The 18,799-nt window shown below is 39.8% G+C and overlaps 2 protein-coding genes across 3 annotated transcripts in view; one reads left to right on the top strand and one right to left on the bottom strand.

Moving 5' to 3' along the window:
• The window catches only part of cbl (Cbl proto-oncogene), a 38,506-nt gene extending 29,654 nt beyond the window's left edge, over window positions 1–8,852 (top strand). For both annotated transcript variants that reach the window (XM_023402952.2, XM_087173102.1), the window contains exons 10-16: window positions 749–880; window positions 1,616–2,035; window positions 2,554–2,639; window positions 2,820–3,026; window positions 3,161–3,249; window positions 3,705–3,947; window positions 5,545–8,852. In XM_023402952.2, coding sequence (XP_023258720.1) covers window positions 749–880; window positions 1,616–2,035; window positions 2,554–2,639; window positions 2,820–3,026; window positions 3,161–3,249; window positions 3,705–3,947; window positions 5,545–5,840 — 1,473 coding nt within the window. In that variant the 3' untranslated portion in view covers window positions 5,841–8,852. The remainder of the gene's footprint in view (window positions 1–748; window positions 881–1,615; window positions 2,036–2,553; window positions 2,640–2,819; window positions 3,027–3,160; window positions 3,250–3,704; window positions 3,948–5,544) is intronic.
• Window positions 8,853–10,028: 1,176 nt separating this feature from the next.
• On the bottom strand, window positions 10,029–16,778 carry mcamb (melanoma cell adhesion molecule b). Its single transcript, XM_087173101.1, has 11 exons — window positions 16,648–16,778; window positions 16,328–16,463; window positions 16,088–16,203; window positions 15,400–15,541; window positions 15,053–15,180; window positions 14,400–14,541; window positions 14,035–14,100; window positions 13,023–13,064; window positions 12,456–12,579; window positions 11,976–12,087; window positions 10,029–11,810 (listed from the first exon to the last, which is right to left on the bottom strand). Exons 2-11 carry the CDS (start codon window positions 16,437–16,439, stop codon window positions 11,781–11,783), a joined length of 1,014 nt encoding a protein of 337 aa, XP_087029227.1. The 5' UTR covers window positions 16,440–16,463; window positions 16,648–16,778; the 3' UTR covers window positions 10,029–11,780.
• Window positions 16,779–18,799: the final 2,021 nt, after the last annotated feature.

Below are 18,799 nucleotides of genomic sequence, written 5' to 3'. Positions count from 1 at the left end.
ATTAGTCTGCTTATAGAGTAGGCGAATACCTCAGATCACACACACTTTGATGTGGTCCCTGGAATTTTGGCTTTGATTGCTGACCCAGCCTTCGTCTCATCCTTGTCTATTTCTTTAAATGTACTTGTATGCTCTGAAGTATTTGGCTGTACTTCATAAATATTTTGTGTTGATTTGTGTTAGTTTGAAGGGTTTCATGTTAAACAAAACATGTTTTGGATTCTTTTTTTTTTTTTTCTTTGGAAAAACTGAGCAAAATACGGCTCTGCCATTGGAGTAAAATTTAGAGGCCTAGTTACTGTTCTACTGACATTTCATTCATTACAGTGTCAGTCTGTACAATTCATCAAAATATCAAAATTGGAACATGGAACATGAAAAATGAGAACTTAACTGAAATGCCCCACACAAAATAAAATAATTTTATTGCATGGCATTATGTGATATGATTAGAAAAGAAATCATAACATTTTCAGCACTGTCATCCTGCTCTAGACAGAGATAACCTCAGACCATTCAAAGAAATACGATGAGAACTATAGTGTTGTGTATTCCCTTTAATCCATACGCAACACGACTAGGCTTACATTAGAAAACAATGTGGGTGGGTAATACTATCTGCAGTTTGGATTGGCAGCAGCATCATGATGTGTATCATGTACAGAGCAAAAGCTGATTGTGTAAAAATGTTTCCCATGTAGCAGAATTTAATCACGTGTTGTGCTCTGCTGTTGTAAATGTGATCCAGGTGGAGCGCCCCCCATCACCCATGTCCATGGCTCCTCAGTCCTCTCTTCCCCCTGTGCCACCCAGACTAGACCTGCTACCACACAGACCTCCCAATCCCCCCGGCGCCTCCAGTCCGGGGGTCACCACAAAGGTAACTGAAAATACACAATCAAGTTTAGATTATTACAATAAAAGTTCATTCACACAACATCTTCAATGGGGTTTGATTGTCCAGTTTATCTGGAAATGTGTGTCATAGCCTGCAAGTAAACAGGAAATGATACTGTCATAGGAGAATGGGGGGACTTTGTTGGTATTTGTTTTTATACAGAGATGGAAGTGAAACATGATTTTAATGCAAGCTTGTGATGTTTGTTATAACATTTCAGTGTTGTCCCAGAATTTGGTTGCTTTAGCAAAGTTGATGCAGAGAGCAAAACCTAGACTAAAATTTAAGAATAATTTAACATGTAAACCAGCTCTGTTATTGAAATTACACTTACTCCTATTACCCCATTAACACAAGTAAGGTGTTGAAATGACGGTTACAGTAATCGATGTATTTAACATTCTGCATATGGCTCATTTTAGGGTGTATTTCCACTCTCTGACGCTTTCATATTACTACATACACATACATTTATGCTTAAAGTGTAGATAAATGGAAACTGTAGATAGGAATCTGAAAGTGTCTGCAGCTGAGAAACATTTTACCTTTGTGTTATTCATCTAGATGATGTATATGGTTGATTATGATGACGAATGCCTACACCACGGCCTTTTTGCTAAATGGATTATTTCTGACAGCACAGAGTTTTCTTGGATTTCACATCAATATTATATGTAGTCTAAATGGGCTCCCTCAATCTCTGTTTCTCCCCTTCAGGCAGCATCTCACCACAAAGACAAGCCTCTTCCCCTCCCCCCAGCACTGAGGGATCTTCCCCCTCCTCCTCCTCCTGACCGGCCGCACACAGCTGGGACAGCCCCCGATGGACGACTGCAGAGGCGGCCCTTACCGTGCACTCCCGGGGAGCCCCCTCGAGATAAGCTCCCTCCTACACCTCCAAACCGGCCCCTGGCTGACTGGAACTCTAGGCCTGTTCCTAAGGCCCCCACCTCCTCTTCATCATCCTCGTCCTCATCTTCCTCGTCCTCCCAAGTGTCTAGTCTGGGAGGGGACATTCGAGCAGGTGTCAGGGAACTTTCCAACCGACACTCCCTCCCCTTGGCGCTGCCCTCTGCTCTGGACACCCGCTCCGACTCGCAGAAGAACAACAGCTCCCTCAGTCTGGATCACCAGCTGGTCAGAGGAACCACAAAACACCACACACTAAACTACCATTTGGTTTGATGTGTATTCATTGGCTGCAGTTACAAGCACACAGTATTCAAGTTAGTTGTCATTGTCCAAGAAAAATAAATGAAAGAATCCAGTATGTGGGTTTGAGCTATCGTTGGTTCTTAGCAGGGCATTCCCGACAGATCACTACACCACACAACTGCTGTTTGATCACATTTACAACAGGGACATGAAATAAACGTGTATTTGTTACTTCTATTACTATTTGTAAAATCCATGTTGTTCATTTTGGGAAATACACTTATTCACTCTCTTGCTGAGAGTTAAATACAGCCAGCTTCATATTTACTGACATGACAGTCGTGTCAATCTTGTCATTTTAGCACTTAACCAAGTAAGCGTATTTCCCAAGATGTAGAACAATCCCTTTAACGTGATTGGTATTTGGTGTCTAGATTTTGATTGTGTAAATATTCTTCACATTAAAGTTTCTAATATTTCTACTTCTGCGTATTTTCCAGAATTTTGCTGCTGCCGGTCAAGATTATGACAACCCCAAAGTCAAGCCCTCAGCCTCAGCCAACGCCATCTATTCACTGGCAAGCAGGTACGTTGTACTGGCACTCACTATGACTTTAGGTCTGACAAGACAATGATTTTAGCTCACTTGCAGATCACAATGTGTTAAAGACATTCAGACAAAGCATTTTATTTAATTTCAAACACCTTCAGTGTTTTAGGTTTTATAAATCCAGTTCTGTCGTAAATATTCCTTGGTTGTTCTCAGACCGTCTCAAGCCCTGAGGGCAGTGACAGGAGAGGAGGCACGGGACAGCGAGGAGGAGTCGGAGTACATGATCCCCTCCTCGCGCCCTGTCCTGCCCCCTATCACGGCTCCACCTGTAGGGGAGACCCCACCAGTCCCTAGGCCGTCACAACCTCAGCCTTCATCAGCGCTCCAGGCACAGAGCCAAGCCTCCACACTCAACTCAAGGTATTAAACACTTTCAGTGAATCCACCTTCAGGAGCACAAAAATGACTTTTCATTCTTTGGTGATATTGTTTTGTTAGTGTTTGCAGGGTTGTGTGTGTCACTGTTATTTTATTATTGTTGTTTTCTGCTGTAGGCTGGCACTAGCTGAACTAGAGGATGGACCTCAAATGTATGAAGCTATGTACAACATCCAGGCCAGGTCACAACAAGCCAGAGATTCAGGTATTTTGATTCACTAACCTTTCACTAACTAGGATAAGCTGAGTGAGGGAATTCGAGGTAGGCAGCATGAGTCGCTTTCATATCCTGTTTTAAAATTTATACCTTTGTGCAGACCTTTCTGCCTACCACCCTGCAAGGGTTTATTTGTGTTATCCGTGCTTTACAGTTAACAGCTGGTGGGGAAAAAAACTGACTGTAACCAGTCAATCTGAATGTCTGAATTTTAGTTTAACTCCAAAACACCATCCCCACCATCTGGAAAAAACTACACCTACTCTGTGTTGGCATGACTGTGAATTATAATTCTGTTTACAGTGAGTCATCTGAAGCTGTTTCAGAGGATATAAGGATCTGTGTATATGAATGAAACCAGGCATATGCTAAGTCTGTATTTATCTTCATGTAGCTCTGTCTCCGAGTCTGTAGTGCTAACAAATTGTTTCCCATCCCTCCAGACTATTCAGAGTTGCCCCCTCTGGCGATGGCCAACGGTCCCAGAGACCACACAGCTGAGGACAGGGAAGAAGAGGAAAATGGTTATGACTTCCCAAAACCCCGGCTGCCGCTGCCCCCTGCCCGACGGACCTTTTCAGAACTGGGGGGGTCGTCTTCCTCCTCTTCATCCTCCTCATCATGCTCATCCTCCTTGGCTGCTTTCAGCCGCCTTTCCTTAGATTCAGATGCTGGAGCTGCAGCACGTAAGTGTACTTGGCCCTGTTGAGCCAACGCTGTTTTTTAATACATAAATCTTCATAAAATAATTGCTCCGTGATTGTGATAAATACACAGCCTACACAGTCAAATCTTTGAACACTCTACTTTGATACGTTTACAAGTGAATCCCAAGCAATGTAATTGTAAACTAAATGTACAGATACCCCCCAAATTATGGGGTATTAAACAATGAGCCATGTTATGAAAGTGAGGTTTGATACTGTAGCATATGACCCACACAATCCAAGTTTACAGATGACTTTCAGTTTTGTTGCCTCAACTTGCATGTGCTAGATAAGGTTATGTCTGGCTGTCGGAAAGAATGAAATGAAAATTGAACGACCGCAATAGCTAAATACCTTTAGGGTAAGCAAGAAATACCTTTCGTTATTTGAACGGTTAAACCCTTTAAAACATGGGATCTTATATTAAGAGTTGAAAAGTTGAAATTTTACATTAATGCTGGCTTATATGGTAACTGGTTGGCAAGAATGGAAAATGGTACATCTGTTTTATAAAATCACTTGGATGTAAAAATTTATAACAGCTGCCTCTTCAGGTCCCTGTCTGCCAAGATGAATTAAAATTGCTGATGAATCAATATCTTGAAGTAGTACAAAAGTTGCGTGACTGAGTGAGCAGCCTGAAAAGTCGACTTAAGTGTTTTGCTGCTACCTGGTATGGGGCCAGACATAATACAGATTTTCCAGAAGCTCTCTGAAGTTAATGCTAGACTCCAATTTGGACTTTGATAAATTGCCATGAATCGATTGCCAGACATCATTTTCTCCAGTATGTGCAATCACTGTGCAAAGAAGGGTAAAGACCAGTAATTACAGAGAGCTGCTCACTTACATCAGTGACCGTAAACCTAGAAAAACAGTAAGGGATGCCTCCAGGATTTTGGATCTGATCAAACCTGATGGCGGAATAACCATCTGTATCTCATACTCAGCACAGAGGTGTCCTCCATTGCAGACAGCAAGGTTGTGTAGAGGATTTACTGATATGCAGCATTAGTGACCTTAGCAGACCTCAAATGTAAAGCAGGTGCAGGAGGAACCATGGAGAGCTGGAGCAGAGCAGGACTCAAAGGCAACATGGGCGGATTGTTTGAGAGGATTTTGGTAGAGACACTGACAAGCTTAATGAAGGAGTTGCTGGTGCTAATATTGAGCCTTTCAGTGATGAAAGCCACAGTGCTAAAAGTTCATCATCATGTGACAATCTTTAATTTCTCAGAGTAATCTCTTAGTCTCTGCAGCAAGCTGACATTTTACCACTGCGTCTTTCTGTGTGTCTGAGTATTCCACCAGTGCCCTGAATCTTTGTTGTTGAGGACCAATTAAGTTGCTCTCAAACACTGACAAGCTCTCACATTATAATTCGACTCTTTATGAGTGCCTTGTTAAATGTCACAGCCGTGGAAAGGTCAACCAGCTCACCATATGTACTTAATGATAAAAATGTGCAGTTTACTTCACAGACAAACCACATGTTGCCTTCTACAAATCACAGTGATCAAGATTTTTTATTAATTATAATTAATAAAATAATCACTCACTGTCCCCATTTCTTCAGCCTTCTCAGAGTCAGTGGAAGCACCAGAGAGACCTCCAAAGCCCCTGCCCAGACGTATCAATTCGGAGCGCCGACCCAGCCCTGTCCCGCCCATCCCTGCTCCACCCAGTAGTGGAGCAATGGGAGGAGAAGCCAACCCTCAAATAAGTAGTGAGATAGAGCACCTCATGAGTCAGGGATACTCTTACCAGGACATCCAGAAAGCACTGATGATTGCACAGAACAATATTGAAATGGCCAAGAATATCCTACGCGAGTTTGTCTCCATTCCCTCCAACGCTCATATTCTTACATAGCACACTCCTTGTGCCTCTCTATCGTGTTTGCTCTCTCGCCCTCGCTTGGCCCAGACTGGTTGGGTTTACGTTGGCACAGGCCAGCCCAAAGCCCAAAGCCCATTGCCTGCAGCACTGCCTCTGGTGCTGGCTGACGCCCTACGCCCCTGTGGATTTTAACTGGCTGTGACTCCAGCGAGCTCACAGCATCTCTGGGACTCTGCGCCCTGCACTCCATGCGCTTTCAACAGTGTCTGGCCTTCTTAAAACTGTTATACAGCAGGCCTCTTCGTTTTCAAGAACATCTCCGTGGGACTGACTGAGCACATGTGGAGCAATGATGGGACGCCACATAACGCAAGACTTTGGTAGGAATCCTGGGAAGAGAGATTCTTATCTTTCATGTCGAAGCCTCTTGCTGAAAATGTAACCAACACCTCACAAATAAAACTAAAAATGTATGTCTATATGAAAATTTAATATATGAGTAAATATATATTAAATGTGTGTAATATATACAGTACGTGCATATACAGTATGTGAAAATGATTTCAGCTTTGAGGGTCGCTGTTGGTACAAGCGATATGGGTAGACAGGGACCAGATTAAAGGGGGGTTTGGCCCTCTGTCAGACTAAGGGATGTGAGAGTGTGGAGAAGTACATGTGAGGAAGAGTCGGGGTGTCTTCCTCACCAGGATGCGTCGGTCAGCAGCAGCTTAGAAGACATGCAGCAGAGCTTTTTCGTGATGAATTCAGTCTGTTATGGCCTTTGATTAACAACTTTGCTTTGGTACTTTTTTTTTTTTTTTTTTAGAAAGACATCCTTTTTTGTCATTTTTTTTTTTTTTTTAAGTAGCATGATGATGGTTTCAGGTTTGGACTGTTGTCTGGCAGTGTGTGTGTCCATGTGTAAGTGTGTGTTTGTGTATGTGAGCATGCATGTGCGCGTGTCTGCCAGACCTACTCCTCATGACCTGCTCTCAAATGAACCCCTGTTCCTGTACAACATGAATGTGGAATTACAGTCAGTATACTCAGACTCGTGCTCTGTAAACTTACTACTGCTCTAACTCATATGGCAGGGCTAATGCGTAGCTGTAGAGTCTGGCAGTGAGATTATTAGAGGACGTACTAATGTCGACAACCCTGCAGTACCAGACAGGCAAGTGTTGTGTGATCCGTGGCGGCTGAAATGTTTTCGTTCTGTCTTCGTCTAACTTCATTGGCTGGCTGATTCGGGTTTCTGCCTCCAGCTAAGTCCAGTGTTATGAAACAAACAAAAATTTTTTTTATTGATTTACTTTGGTAATATATTATTGTAATATGATCATAAATATTGTTATTATAATTAATTCAGAAGTGCTTCACTGCTGCTACTATTGTTAGTGCTAAACAATTAAGCCTTAAATGTACATTTGTGAATATTGTGTTTAACCGTCGTCCTGTTTCTTTAAAGTGACAGTATCACCTGTGTTTCTCCAGTCCGTAATGTAGCATACTTGAAAGTACAAACGGCTTGTGAGATTGCAGCCCTCTCAAGCTGTCAACTCTTCAGTGTTTTAAAATCTTTTTTTTTTCATTGTTTTTTTTTTTTGGTTTGTTTTTTTTAGGTGGACTCTGTATAGCATCAGTAATAAAGCAAACAAAATGCTTTGGGTATGGAAACCAGCCATTTTGTAATAGATTCAGGCTTCTCTTTCACATCAGCTTCCTTTCTCCGTGGAGTTCGCCCCACTGAAAGGGAATGAGGCTTTTTTTAAAAAGTAGGCTCATGGGTTTGCTGGCCCACCCCCAAGTCTACTTTGAAATCAGTATTTGGGCCGACTGTAAGAACTAACTCAGGAATAATGTTTTATCTGAACACGTGGCGTTCACCCTGGCTGTCAAAAAAAAAAATGGAGGAGATTCATTGGCATAGACAGCAGCTCATCTGTTAGCTGTCTGTTCATCCAGGTGACATGTAGCCAAATGTATCCGCTTAATGAAGTCACACAAGTAGCCTATTACTTATTCTTTTTTTGTCACATTATAACTTGCACATTTTTCGTATAATTTCCAATATTTACAGGACTAGAGACAGCAGCTTCATTTCCAGGTACTCTGAATGAATAAGAAATGAATGCCAGGAGCTTTTAGGTACATTGACTTGAACCTCTCCCAGCATATGAAGAATGTTGTTTTTTTGGGAGGGTGTACATGACATGTCAATAGCTAATCAGCCATAGCTCATTCTGGGTAATGCTATGTATTGACTGGAACCTATCTCCACACTGTCTGGCCATCCTCTAGTTCTTTTGTTTCTGTTCCTAGTTGCCTTGAGAAACTTCTTGAATGATAGGTAATGGATTGGGAGGTCCCCGATCCTCAATACTGTACCAATGTTTTGTTGATGTTTTTGAGGACAGCATTATCGTGTATTATTTACCTTTTTTATTTTTGTTTGGTTTTTCGCAAAGTACACCAATTTGTGCTTTGATACTGTCACTCTAAAGAAAAGCAAATTGTATAAAGTTAGTAATATGAAAAGAAGAAAATTGTTGTTTTATTTCATTTTGCATTCCTGTACATGTATTTTGTTCCAAAGGTTTTGTTTACTTATGTGAATAATTCTCTGTGAGCAGTGCCATATGTTTAGAGATCCTCACCATGTCTAGAATAAGGCCTTGTTTTTGAAGAGAGTTTGTAGGTATTGTAGGTATATGTACCTGTTGATCTCTGAAGGCAAGATTGTGCAGTATTGCTTGTATTAATCTGTCCCCCTCTGAATCGTCAGCCGCATCTTAGAGAACAAGCACTGGTCTGTGTCCCAGGTCAGTTCTCAGCCTCAGTGATGCTAGATGTGTACCAGCACCCAGTTGCGTTAAGTCCCTCTGCTGGGGTACTTCAACTTTCTGCCAGAAGAGGGAGCTGTTGTTCCATGTAGCTGTGTTGCTTCTCATCAGTAAAAGGCATTCATTAACTTTTTGATGGTTTTTAAAGCTCATATCACTTTGGAAGTATGCACAGTGCTGTTAATAAAAATGATAAGCAAAAGATATCTCTCTTCTTTACATACTTATTCAAGAATGTTTGGCTTGTAGATGACATCAGAACTATCCAATGTAAAAACTAAATTTCTTCTGCTTATTTTAAAATCAGGATACATAGGAGAGTGTTAATTATTATTATTAGTAGTAGTAGTAGTATTATTCAGTAATTCACTTATTGAACAGTGAAATCACTGAAGTAATTCATACACTGACTTTATGCCGCATTAATTATGTAAAATTGAAAAACATTACAGTGACTATTAACTTTGATACTTTGGTGTATTTCACTGCAAATACTTTTATGCTAAGCTTGCTTAGATTGCAGTAGCATTATTTCACAGCAAATATTTTGACATTAAAGATGGCTGAATTTAGTTTAGGGACAGGCTCAATCACTGACAGGGCTTCCCGGGACACTTAATAGAATGGAGGCATCATTAATGTTGTTTACACCTGAGCTTTTCCTGCTTTGAAAAGTCTAAATGTGCCGTGAACATGGTCTGCTGAAGTGAAGCAGGAGGACAGTTGAGACACTGTACAGGAGCACATATGACTGTGGAAACAGTCCAAAGGCAGATTTGATGAATCTCTGTTTTGAGGAGGATGCAACAAAGTGTGCTTAACAATACATGACAGTATATATTCAGTAAACAACACAGGTTCTTACACAGACCTGCAGGCAGGTTCAGGTCTTCAGTTCTGTTTCTGTTTGTCTTGTAGCTGATGGTCTTGAAAGTTCAGTAATGCATTTGTTAACTGTATTAAAAAGCGAAATCTCATTTGACTGCCTGATCAAATCAGCATCATATCTGAGCCATTTTTAAAACTCTTACATAACTTAATAAATCTGTACTCTGTGCACCAACAGACTAATAAAGATATCATACGTTTATTTATGGCTGCAGGACCGAGATAACATGTTTTAGGTGTCTGCATGTTGCTTGCATGAACACTTCATTTACAGGACAGTCGTCTCCAAATAAGTTTTTCCTAGAAAGTTGGTACTAATTATAGGAAAAATAGATATTTCACCTGGCCTGTAGTGCATTGACATTAAGTTACTCTACATTAAGCTAACTATTATTAATAATTATAGTAATTATTACTATTTTTACAGAGTTGTTTACTGCCTATTATGAAGCTCACTATCTAACTTCAACAGACACATTTTCAGTTCCTCTTTTTCTTTTAAGTCAATCTTTATTTGGTATAATTTTCAAAAACAACAAACAATGAATTTGTTGGTAAATTGGCTTGAATGCCATCACTGACATTAATTTTACAAGACATTACAAGGCATTTTACCAAACAATTTAACATGGGTAGTTCTTAAAAACAGCAGAAACAGATGACAGACTAAGAGAGGATAGGTTGGGTAAGTATGACAGCTGCACAGAGCACCTTGATTTGTCTTCCAACTTGATTTGCATATGTGGAGTCACAGTCATTCCCCCCTCAGCAGTAGTCATGGAACAATGTCAATAGTGTGTCGACATGAAACTACATTTAAATGTGGAGTGGGTGTCAATTTAAGGCAAATGACGTCTGAGGGGGATTCTGTGTGTGTGTCTCTGATCCAACAGATTATTAGTGTCAGTCAACACATGAATTCATTCATTCATTCAACAGAGATGTGTCTTTTCCTTTAAGGAGGTCGACTTCATGCTGTGAACCATATTTACCATGGACCAATAATCTGTTCTACCCCATAAAAAGAAATAAAAGTCACAACAGAAATACTTTTCATTCCACAAACAGTCACATGAAAAGAAACAATGGTTTCACATTAGAGAAACAAAACAACACAACTGCATGAAGAGTAACAACAAAGAAATCAGTGCACTGAACATTAAATATAACCACAACTAAGTACAAAATGTGGCGTTCCAACATGAATGTAATTTAAGGCAACTGCAGCTTTTTAACCTGACTGTTGGCAAAGCTTGAACTCAAACACACACATTATATCAAAACTAGACTGTGAAGGACAGAAACGGTAAAGTAACGAGAACTACAAATAATGTTAACCCTTCTATGTCAAATCCTGAACAGATTATTCACCCGTCTCGCAAAAATATTTTCTTTAATATTCACAAACTGGGGAGTGTGAAGACAGGGGTGTTAGCTGTAGAGAAAAAAAAAAACAAACGTGAATGACGTGATTAAATGACCTAAAAGTCTGTGTTCAGAGCTAAAGGGCAAAATTTTTGGCCAAGGCTGGAACTGGCTGTAGAGGGACGCATCATTGCATCCCAATAATTTCAGTGTACAGACTTAAGCAAAACAGAAAACATAGACAAAAAAAAAAAATATATATATATATATATATATATGTATAGAAACGAGATAGCTAAAACTACCTAACTCTTCCTGCTCTCTATAAAGAGCACCAGAACAAAATATAACACTATCTGGTCATTTATTTTTGGTTGGTTTTTTTTATTGTGTTATTTTAAATAAAGAAATATATACACAGATTATAATATATACACTTAATAAAGAGCTGTTTCATACTTCTCTTCAGTGATTGCTTTGCCTGAGGTGATGCTTAATCAGGTATAAAAAAAAAGTCCCTGGTCAACTTTGTGCTCTAATAATTGTTCTACAGACGATCAGCAGTTTACAAGGCTCTTTGGTTTGAAGGTGAATGATTAATTAGCAGACTTATGTCATGGAGTGATCACTCCTAATTAAAGCTTGAGGTGCATTCCAAGAGATGTGTGCTGGGACGTAAAGGACAGTAAGCAAAAGCTGCAGCATGGAATGATCTGAGTCTCAGCCGTCCATCAGGACATTAACTGATAGACAACTGAGCTTCTCCATGACATAACGCTGGGATAAGGAGCTCTGGTGGAGGTTCGAAGGCTTCGGCAAGGTCTGAGGCTGAGAGGGAAGAACAGGAGCAGCTGTTGGTGTGTCTGAAGTCACCTCGTCACTTTTGCACGACCAGGTCCTCACCACCCTTTACTCCAGGGTGCAAACACAGACATTACAACACAGAAAGAGACAGAGAGAGAGAGAGAGGTGGGGTGGAGGGTGTGTAAAAATGTTAATGGTGTAATCAGATCAGCAGAAAAACAATATTATCTTCAGCCTGAGCCAGTTCAGTTTAAGATTAGGTATCTACCTGGTCGCTGGGAGGTTGTTTTTCTCCGTTGACCCCGAGGAGAATCGCTTCCTCTGTGTTGTCGCTCTTCATCTCCACCACGATGTTATCTTTGTTGGACTTCTCTTTGGTGCTGCAAAACCAGGGACATTAGAAACATGCATATTGCAATATGCTGTTTGGCCATAATGAGTGATGATTAGAGCTGGAAAATTGTATGAAATTATTGCATATCAACTTTCAGAGGAAACATGCTCAGTTATACTATTTTATGTAATTATGCGCATATTCCATCCAGTGTTTTGATGAATCAATCTTTACTTTTTAAGGGTTAGTCAGTTTGCACAGTGAAACTCTGTTGTGATGAGCCCTTGTAAAATGCTAGAAAACTGTGATATAGATTTTTAACCATATCTCAGAGCCCTAGTAATGATTATGATTTTTTTCATATTTAAAGACACATCATATGTTTTTGCATCATGTCGCTCTCATTGCACTTACAGGTCCTGCTTGCCGGATCGGCCACAGATCTTGCCCTTTTTGTAGAGGAAGTAGAGCACACTCCCCAAGATGGCCAGCAGCAGGATGCAGATAATGATGACTGCAATGATAACACCACTGCCCTCTGGTGGAGAAGAAGCACAAGAACAAGCACAGGATTACCAGCTGTAACTGGAATATGGATGAGACAACGGCATGAAGCTGGAGAGACGGATTCAGGATTGTGTTGAGCGGGCTGTGCAGCATTCAGTGTGTAGGAACAGTAGGTAGCATTTTACAGTGCGACTAAAAAGAGTGAAGCACTAGCATCATTCATTTGACCTAAACCTTGCAACCTAAAATCATTCAGGAGTTTAGGAGGAGAGGTGTGCTTATACAACAGCCAGACAACATGCACAGGAAGAGGTGAAGATTAACTATTCAGCGATAGTTTGATGTTTTGCTCATCGAGCGGTGGGGTGGGGGGTGGGGGAGGGGGTTCTGATGAAAGGGAGGTGCTTTGAATGAGAAGTGGAAGGAAGCTTTTTGCCTTTGAGCTTGAGAGGTGCAGCAGCGTATCATACAAACCTTTTTTGATTTTCTCTGGTGGGACAACTGTTTCTGTTTTAACTGACAAAAACCACAAAAGCAGAGTTATCAGTGGGCGGCTGGATGTATTGAATAGACACAGTTTAGATCTTTAGCACAGGCGTGAACTTAATTTGAGAGGATCTTATCTGGTATTTGAAACTAAACATCTACTCTAACTGTGGTCAGTAGCACAGCAGTCATTTCCCAGAGCAGCGGGGCCAAGCGGCCCTGTTTAATCTCATTTAACCAGCCTTTTGTGAGAAACAACAACCCAGAACAGTTTTCCTCTTAGGGGCTGGATATTTCCTGGCATGATGTAGAAGACAGAAAGGACACAGAAGGAGGGAGAAAACACAAGGCAGGAGGCGTAATGGGAGTCAGGAGACTCGCTCTGAGTGCATTTAAAGCATCAGCTGCTTTCTAGAGTCACACTGATTTCACGTGTGTTTGTGGTTGTGTGCTGTGTATGTAACTGCACGCCATAGTGCTAACAGGAATGCTCATTACTCATAACGCTCCTCTTTGCAGAAGGTGAACCATGTCAGTCATTTTTTCATCTAGTTTAACTGATTACTTTTCTGGGATAGAAACTTCGTCTCATGCTGTCAAGTTTTCATTTTCACATAATTTGTAAAATGAAGTTTAATTATATATTAACGCAACAGGCAGAAAATTGTCAGGGCTGTGGCAACACATTAGTCAATAAGACACCTTGCAGCGATAACAGGCCTCAGTAATATTACCCATTTAAAACTATAAAACAGAGGTTTAATCAGAGCAATCACTCCTCAACACTGCTGTAATGACCTTTCAGTGATGCCAGTATGGTAATTGCTGCAGCCTTCACGTGCATTCTAGTTTTCCTTTTTCTCACTCTCATTCTTTCTGCCTGACTCACCAGGAAATGGCAGAGCTTTTTTTAAAGTGATTTTTTCATTTTGATTTAGTGATGTTGTAAACTTCCTCTAGTTTGAGTCTTGACTGCAGTGCAGCCAGCCTGTGGTCTTACCTGTGGCAGAGGAAATGGAAGTGCTAGTAGTAGTGGTTGTGGTGGCTTGTGTGGTGGTCTTTGTAGCTGAAAACAGGTTGGGGTTAGGACATTGGGGGAGGAGGGGTGAACATTGAAAAGCCACACAGATTCACGTCCGAAAACAACAACGACAACAACACTGACTGAAAGGTCCAAAATCATAGGCAAGACATTACAGCACATGACACAGCTCGAGACCTTCAGACAAAGTAAAAATAAACGAAGAAGTGACAAAGACAGAAGGAACAGAAGGAAACGGGGGAAGCGAGAAGGGCAACAGATGGAGACGTACACACAGAAAAACACAGGGCAGGGACAGGAAAGGCAGGCAGTGGGGGACTCACTGGCTTTGATGCTGAAGGTCACCGCGTCAGTACCCAACTTGTTGGAGGCATTGCAGACAACAGTGAGGTCAGAGGTGACCTTGACTCTGACCACACTCTGAACACTGTCCTCCGTCTGTTTTTGGGGTTCTGCCTTCAGGACCTGGCATAAAAACACAGTTAAAGAAAAACAGGTCAACCAGCAGAAAAGGTTTCCCTGTCTTCTGCATGGCAAGAGTCGAATGCAGCTCTGAGACATCCTGTCACAGACTGAAGCAGCTCACAGCACAGCTCTCTGGGATTTCTTTGCAATGGAGAAGGGAGGAATAATCCATTGAGTTTTGTCAAAGTCAGACCAACGGTGTTGAAGATATTACACTTAAATCAACAAGACAGCCATGCTAGCAGCTCTGTAAGGCTGTAGTTAGAGATGAGCTGAATGCTAATGCTAGCATTCTACTATGCTTACAGTTACAATGCTGAGGTTTAGCGGATGTAATATTTACCATGTTCACCATTTTGTTTTGTTTTTTAGCTATTTAGTCATGAAAGAAACATTTGGACCTGATTATGATGCTGCCTAGTGAAAAGATCTAATCTAATGACTACACATTTGGCAAAATGCCAAATGTGTTGCAGCTGATCCACCGACGTGAAGCTTCCCTCTGCTGTACCTTTCCATCAGATGTGGTCCAGGTAATGCTGGGAGCTGGGAAACCTCTGGCAAGGCAGCTCAGTTCCACGGACTTCTCAAAACTCTCCTCTATCTCCGTGTTGTCTGGCTTCACGATCTCTGGTTTGCCTGGAGAGAGAGGAGCGAGAAAATAACCTTAAAAATGTTCCTTCATGACTATAAATGCTATAAAGTACCTGTTGCAAACACACAAATACTGTAAAAGTTTCTTTATAAACTGCCTCACTAGACATAAAACCAATATAAACTCATACTGCAACTATACATATATTATATTTCTTCAAGAGTGTAGCAGTGTAATTATTCAGTGCCTGTGAACAGTCTCACCCATAACATTAACACGAAGTGTGCCACTGGTCTCCATCCCCTTGATCTCAGGAACAGTAACCATACACACGTACGTCCCTGCTGTGTGTAATGTAACGTCCTTCACGATCAAAGTGTGACCTTTCAATACCTCCTCTCCATTCTGCACACACCAGGGCAGAAAAAGGCATATTTAACACACACATGTAAACAGTGGTTAAGTAAGTAAGTTTTTTTGCACAAATTTGTGCTGGGAAATTTCAGACAATCCCCACAAAGTCCTTTTTTTAACTTAATGGTCTTTGGGTGTTGATTATTCTTTCCTTTAACTGATGTGCGGTATTGCAATTGTAATTATATTATAAATAATATGAGAAAATAATATTCAGTTGTATTTTTTGGGTGTTCAAAACATTTAGGCAAGCTGCTGCCAATGTCAATGACTGAATGTTTTCACAGACTTCCTGGTTGATTCACCGACATCTGCATGATAAACTCCCACAATAGTGGTTGAAACTTAAACTCTAGTCTGCACATCCTAAAAATGAGCCATGAGCTAAATGATGAGCAAGTGTTCTGAGTCTCAGGACAAGACAAAATGACCTGACAGACGTGGGGCACCAGAAAATGAGCGTTGGCTGTGACGATTGGAAGACGGGAGAAGTAATGTGTGTGTGTGTGTGTGTGTGTGTGTGTGTGTGTGTGAGACCTTAAACCAGGCTGTGTGTGTCTGAAGAGAAGAGAGGGCGTTGCAGGTGGCCTTCAGCTCCTCTCCTTGAGCCACCACAACAGTATCTCCAGGAATCACCACTGCAGGATCAAGATCTACACACACAGCAAAGAGAGAGAAACGGCAAGAAAAAAGTTTCAGCCAGGGACATACAGTTGCTCTGCTAGCAAAATGTATTTGTTGTCAAGGTCACAAATCAGATCTGTGTAGATTCCTTACAGTTGACGAATACTGTGATATTTCTCGAGATGGTTTCAAAAGTATCCAGGTCCAGAGAGTTGCACTGGTAAACTCCACTGTTCAGACGGGTCACATTATTCAACACCAACATATTGGAGTCTAAATTCTGTTCAACCTACAAAGAGCCAAGGTAATCTGATCAACACATAAGCATAAAACTTTTAACTCAACATAGAAAAAAGGTTGTTAAATGTAAGCTCTTGAAAGTTCTTGAAGACCTATTAATGTAGGCCTGAACTACATTATGCTGCTAACTCAGGGTGCATAAATCATGAGCACATAGGTCTTGATTTTCTTACGCCTGCATGCGTGATTGATATGGAGGATTCAATATTTCCATTGCCATGGCAGTGAAGCTCGACTGAGTCCCCTTCCTTGATTTTGCCCTTTGGTGACTCCACCCACACACTTACGGCTGTAGAGGGGTCTGAAACAGAGAGAGGAATACAAGTTAAGAGCACAAACTTCAACTTTAAGTTGTAAAAGTGTCATGTGATGGCACAACCATCACTACACTCAATCTGCAGCTGCAGCGCTTCAGACTATGTGGTCCTGATAATGTTTGATCCAAATTCATTTAGATTAAGATCAAAGGCATAAGTAGGAAAATGTCTTCCAATATGTTGGGAGGTTACTCTACTGTGACTTTTATGCCTTACCATAGTATGAATTTAAATGACGTTTTTTATGCCTTACTTTGATATGATGTTCTTTATATCATACAAGTTATGACTATTTAATGATTCTTTATGCCTTACTAAAATATGACATTTTAAGACAATTTTATGCCTCCCTAAACTATGACATTTGTTGACATTCTTATGCCTTACTATACTATGATGCTTTAAGACGACTTTATATCTTATTATACTATGACATTTTATGCCATACTATACTATGACGTTTTTTGACTTTTTTATGCCATAATATAGTATGACGTTTTTGACATTTTTATACCTTACTATACTATGACGTTTTTTGATGTTTTTATGCCATAAAATACTATGACGTTTTTTGATGTTTTTATGCCTTATTATACTATGATGTTTTATGCCATAACATAGTATGACAATTTTTGATGTTTTTATGCCTTACTATAGGATGACCTTTTATGCCATACTATATTATGACGTTTTTGGATATTTTTATGCCATAACATAGTATAATGTTTTTTAATGTTTTGATGCCTTATTATACTATGACGTTTTATGCCATACTATACTATGACGTTTTTTGACGTTTTAGTGCCATAACATACTATGATGTTTTTTGATGTTTTTATGCCATATTATACTATGACGTTTTATCCCATACTATACTATGACATTATTTGATGTTTTTATGCCATACTATGTAATGACGATTTTTGATGTTTTAATGCCATAATATTGTATGACCGTTTTTGGTGTTTTTATGCCTTATTATATTATGGCGTTTTATGCTATACTATACTATGACTCTTTGGATGGTTTTATGCCACACTATACTATGACGTTGTTTGACATTTTAGTGCCATACTATACTATGACATTTTTTGTATGTTTTTATGCCATGATAAATTATGAAATTTATGGATGTTTTTATGCCTTATTATACTATGATGTTTTATGCCATTCTATACTATGAAGTTTTTTGACGTATTTATGCCATACCATGTCATGACGATTTTCAACATTTTTATGCCATACTATACTATGACGTTTTTTGACGTTTTTATGCCATACTATACAATGATGTTCTTTGGTGTATTTATGCCTTACTATACTATGACGATTTATGCCATACTATACTTTGATATTTTTTTATGTTTTTATGCCTTACTATGTCATGACGATTTTTGACATTTGTATGCCATACTATGCTATGACCTTTTTGGATAGTTTTATCCCATACTATACTATGACCTTTTTTGATGTTTTCTTGCCATAATATAGTATGATGTTTTTTTATGTTTTTACGCCTTATTATACTATGACGTTTTAAGCCATACTATAGCATGACGATTTTTGAAATTTTTATGCCATAACATACTATGACCTTTTCTGATGTTTTCTTGCCTTGTTATACTATGACGTTGTATGCCATACTATAGCATGACGTTTTTTGACATTTTTGTGCCTTACTATACTATGACGTTTTAGGATATTTTTATACCATAACGTACTATGACCTTTTTTGATGTTTTCTTGCCTTATTATACTATGACGTTTTATGCCATACTATAGCATGACGATTTTGGAAATTTTTATGCCATAGCATAGTCTGATGTTTTTTGATGTTTTTATGTCTTATTAAACTATAACATTTTATGCCATACTAAACTATGACGTTTTTATGCCATAAAATGTCATGACGATTTTCGACATTTTTATGCCATAATATGTCATGACGATTTTCGACATTTTTATGCCATAATATAGTAGGATGTTTTTTTTTGTGTTTTTATGCCTT

This window comes from Seriola lalandi, unplaced genomic scaffold (genome assembly GCF_002814215.2).
Source record: "Seriola lalandi dorsalis isolate HSWRI2012SDOR001 ecotype SW California unplaced genomic scaffold, Sedor1 jcf7180002054044, whole genome shotgun sequence".
In the NCBI taxonomy this organism is placed as follows: domain Eukaryota; kingdom Metazoa; phylum Chordata; class Actinopteri; order Carangiformes; family Carangidae; genus Seriola; species Seriola lalandi.
This window is presented reverse-complemented; position numbering and strand designations above follow the sequence as displayed.

Coding starts and splice junctions, on each gene's coding strand:
- mcamb (XM_087173101.1), bottom strand. CDS start 16,439: ATGTTGGTGTTGAATAATGTGACCCGTCTGAACAGTGGAGTTTACCAG. Junction 15,181..15,399: donor ACTTCGTGTTAATGTTATGG/GTGAGACTGTTC, acceptor CTCTCTCTCCAG/GCAAACCAGAGATCGTGAAG. Junction 12,580..13,022: donor ACCAGAGAAAATCAAAAAAG/GTTTGTATGATA, acceptor CTTCTCCACCAG/AGGGCAGTGGTGTTATCATT.